Raw genomic sequence first — 2,463 nt, 5'->3', positions numbered from 1 at the left:
GTCGAATTGAGTCCAGAGAATCTCTGCAGGGAACTGAGAGGAGATGTCAGTTTGTTAGATATTTTCATCATAATTACTTTCATATGAACATTAATTATGCAGCTTTGACATGTCTTTGTGCAAATTGTGGTCAAAAACCGAAAATCGACAGATTTTTTTTCTGGATTTGTTTTTGCCAACTTTCCAACCTGTCAATCGCAAAACCCTCCCAGTGGTCTGGAGACAGCAGTGCATTGACATATCTGGGGTAGTTGAGTGGCGGCCTTTGATATGAAAACTCGTGCCCCATGTTGATCTCTTCTTCTTCTTCTTGTAGTCGTAGAGGAAACTAGAACCAAAGAACCATCTCTTTAAACAAATTCTTATGTGCTGCTGATCAAATAAGATAAAAGACCTTCATTCAACTTGTTGCACAGAAAAAACATAAATTCCCTGTAAAGATTAAGAACCAGCAATGTATCATGTAGCACAAGCTACTGGTGTCGCTCCGTTCCATTTCATGTTATCTCTGTTCTGTCATCAGAAGTATATTGGAACTTCTTTTTGACAAAGTACCTGTCAATGTCAGGGTAGCTGGATTGTACTGAGAAAGTATTTTCACACAAAATCACGAGAATAAATCTTCAACATGAATGACTTGGTTATTGAGCAAGAATTGAAAAAGGTTAAATTAACTCTTGGTGACTCCCATTGTGAAGGTCTGCACTTGTTCTTGGCTGATTTTTTTTTTAATTGAACATCAATAAATACATATAATTGTAATGATAACATCAATTAAAAGTATATTAACTCACCAAAACTATCAAATGAGGCTGAAAACAGATAACTGCTTACCTCAAGCACCTCCAAAGATGAGTAGTTCTGGTTAATTTCTTCTGTCTGAGACGATCCAGTAAATTTTGTTTATTTATTAGTGGAAAGTTTGAACAGTGTGGATTAAAGTTCACATTGCACCAATGAAGAGATCTGTTGACATAGCCAAGAGATTAGAGGAAAGGCATCAAAAGGTGAGAACTGTGAAAGTCCAAACAGGACTTTCCGAAATCTGTTGTCACTACTCTGTTTACTCTGCATGGTTTTTTTTTCACTCTTAATGTAAAAGTTCTCTCAGTGATCTGTCACCAGATGCAGACTTTTCTTTCCTCTGCTGCCGACTTGCTGTACAATGAAGTCATGATCGCTGTGTTCAGATAAAAGAACAGATAAATGTTCTTTTTACTTTCGAATGAGGCCTTTTGAATTTTCCCCCTTCCTTCAAAAATTGCAGGATATTTTCTGCATCTTTTATTGAAAGAAAATATGGATTGGACATGGATTTGACTGATTCACAGTTTGAAAAATAATCTCTTCATTATTTTATTTTGTGAAGATGAGTGTTCAAAATGTTTTTGATCTTTGTTTTCCGTTTGTCCTCACGAGAAAGTCAAAGTTTTCACTTCTGTCATGGAATATCTTGAGAGATTCAGAGGAATGTGCTTTTATTAGATCTTTAAATATTTCTTTAAACAAAATACATGCATTTTCTCGTAGTCCTGGTGCCCCGGTGTCCTTTATTTTCTTTGTGGTTCTCTTCAAATGACCTCTAAATGTAAAAACAAGAACTTTGAAACTGGAGAAAAGTGTGTGTACATATTTGCACACATTTTTAGCATCACGTGTTCATTCACTTATTATCACTGATGTTATTTGTGTTTCGACAGAAATTTGGCCATCGGCATTGGAATCCAGAACTTCCCAGAAGGCTTGGCGGTTAGCCTGCCGCTCCGGGGTTCGGGAGTGTCGACATGGACAGCTTTCTGGTAGAAGACGTGCCGCCTGTTGTTTGCAGAGGTTGAAGGGTTGTGCCATGACCGCCAGTGTTTCCCCCTCAGGTACGGGCAGCTGAGCGGCATGGTTGAACCTGCTGCCGGGCTGCTGGGCGCCCTCGCTGTCGTGTTGGCAGAACCTCTGCTGCCCTACGCTTTGGCGTTCGCTGCCGGGGCGATGGTCTACGTGGTGGTGGACGACATTATTCCAGAAGCTCAAGTCAGGTGAGAGAGAAGCGAGTGGATGGTTTCAAGTGAAAATGCATCAGAGGTTTCCTTCACGTCTTCCTCCTGCTCTGTTGCTCCTTCTCTCCAGTGGAAACGGGAAGCTGGCCTCCTGGACCTCCATCCTGGGCTTCGTGGTGATGATGTCTCTGGACGTAGGGCTCGGCTGACTCCACCGTGACGCTCGTCCAACCCTCGGTGGCCATGATCACATCACAATGATGCTGACCTCCGTTTTTTATAAAAGGACCAAATGAAGTTTTTCACTTCAGTCAGAATCGTTGCCACTTGAAGCTGACGGCCGGAAATGTAGAAGTGTTTTTTAAAACAAGTTGAAAATGCAGTCGTCCTTGAACATCTCTCTTTATTACAATTAATATGTGCAGTGGAAGAACAGTGGACACTTTTCTTTAATTTAAAATCATATCTTGAA

The 2,463-nt window shown here is 40.6% G+C and overlaps 1 protein-coding gene across 1 annotated transcript; it reads left to right on the top strand.

Annotated features, from left to right (window-relative positions):
* Positions 1-956: 956 nt before the first annotated feature.
* On the top strand, positions 957-2,227 carry LOC115393736 (zinc transporter ZIP11-like). Its single transcript, XM_030098845.1, has 5 exons — positions 957-1,007; positions 1,126-1,184; positions 1,701-1,799; positions 1,872-2,030; positions 2,122-2,227. The coding sequence occupies exons 1-5, from the start codon at positions 957-959 to the stop codon at positions 2,198-2,200; spliced, it is 447 nt and encodes a 148-aa protein (XP_029954705.1). The 3' UTR covers positions 2,201-2,227.
* The last annotated feature ends 236 nt before the right edge of the window (positions 2,228-2,463 follow it).

Source organism: Salarias fasciatus, chromosome 8, assembly GCF_902148845.1.
Source record: "Salarias fasciatus chromosome 8, fSalaFa1.1, whole genome shotgun sequence".
NCBI classification, from domain to species: Eukaryota; Metazoa; Chordata; class Actinopteri; order Blenniiformes; family Blenniidae; genus Salarias; species Salarias fasciatus.
Note: the sequence above shows the minus strand (reverse complement) of the source record. Positions and strands in the feature narration are given on the sequence as shown.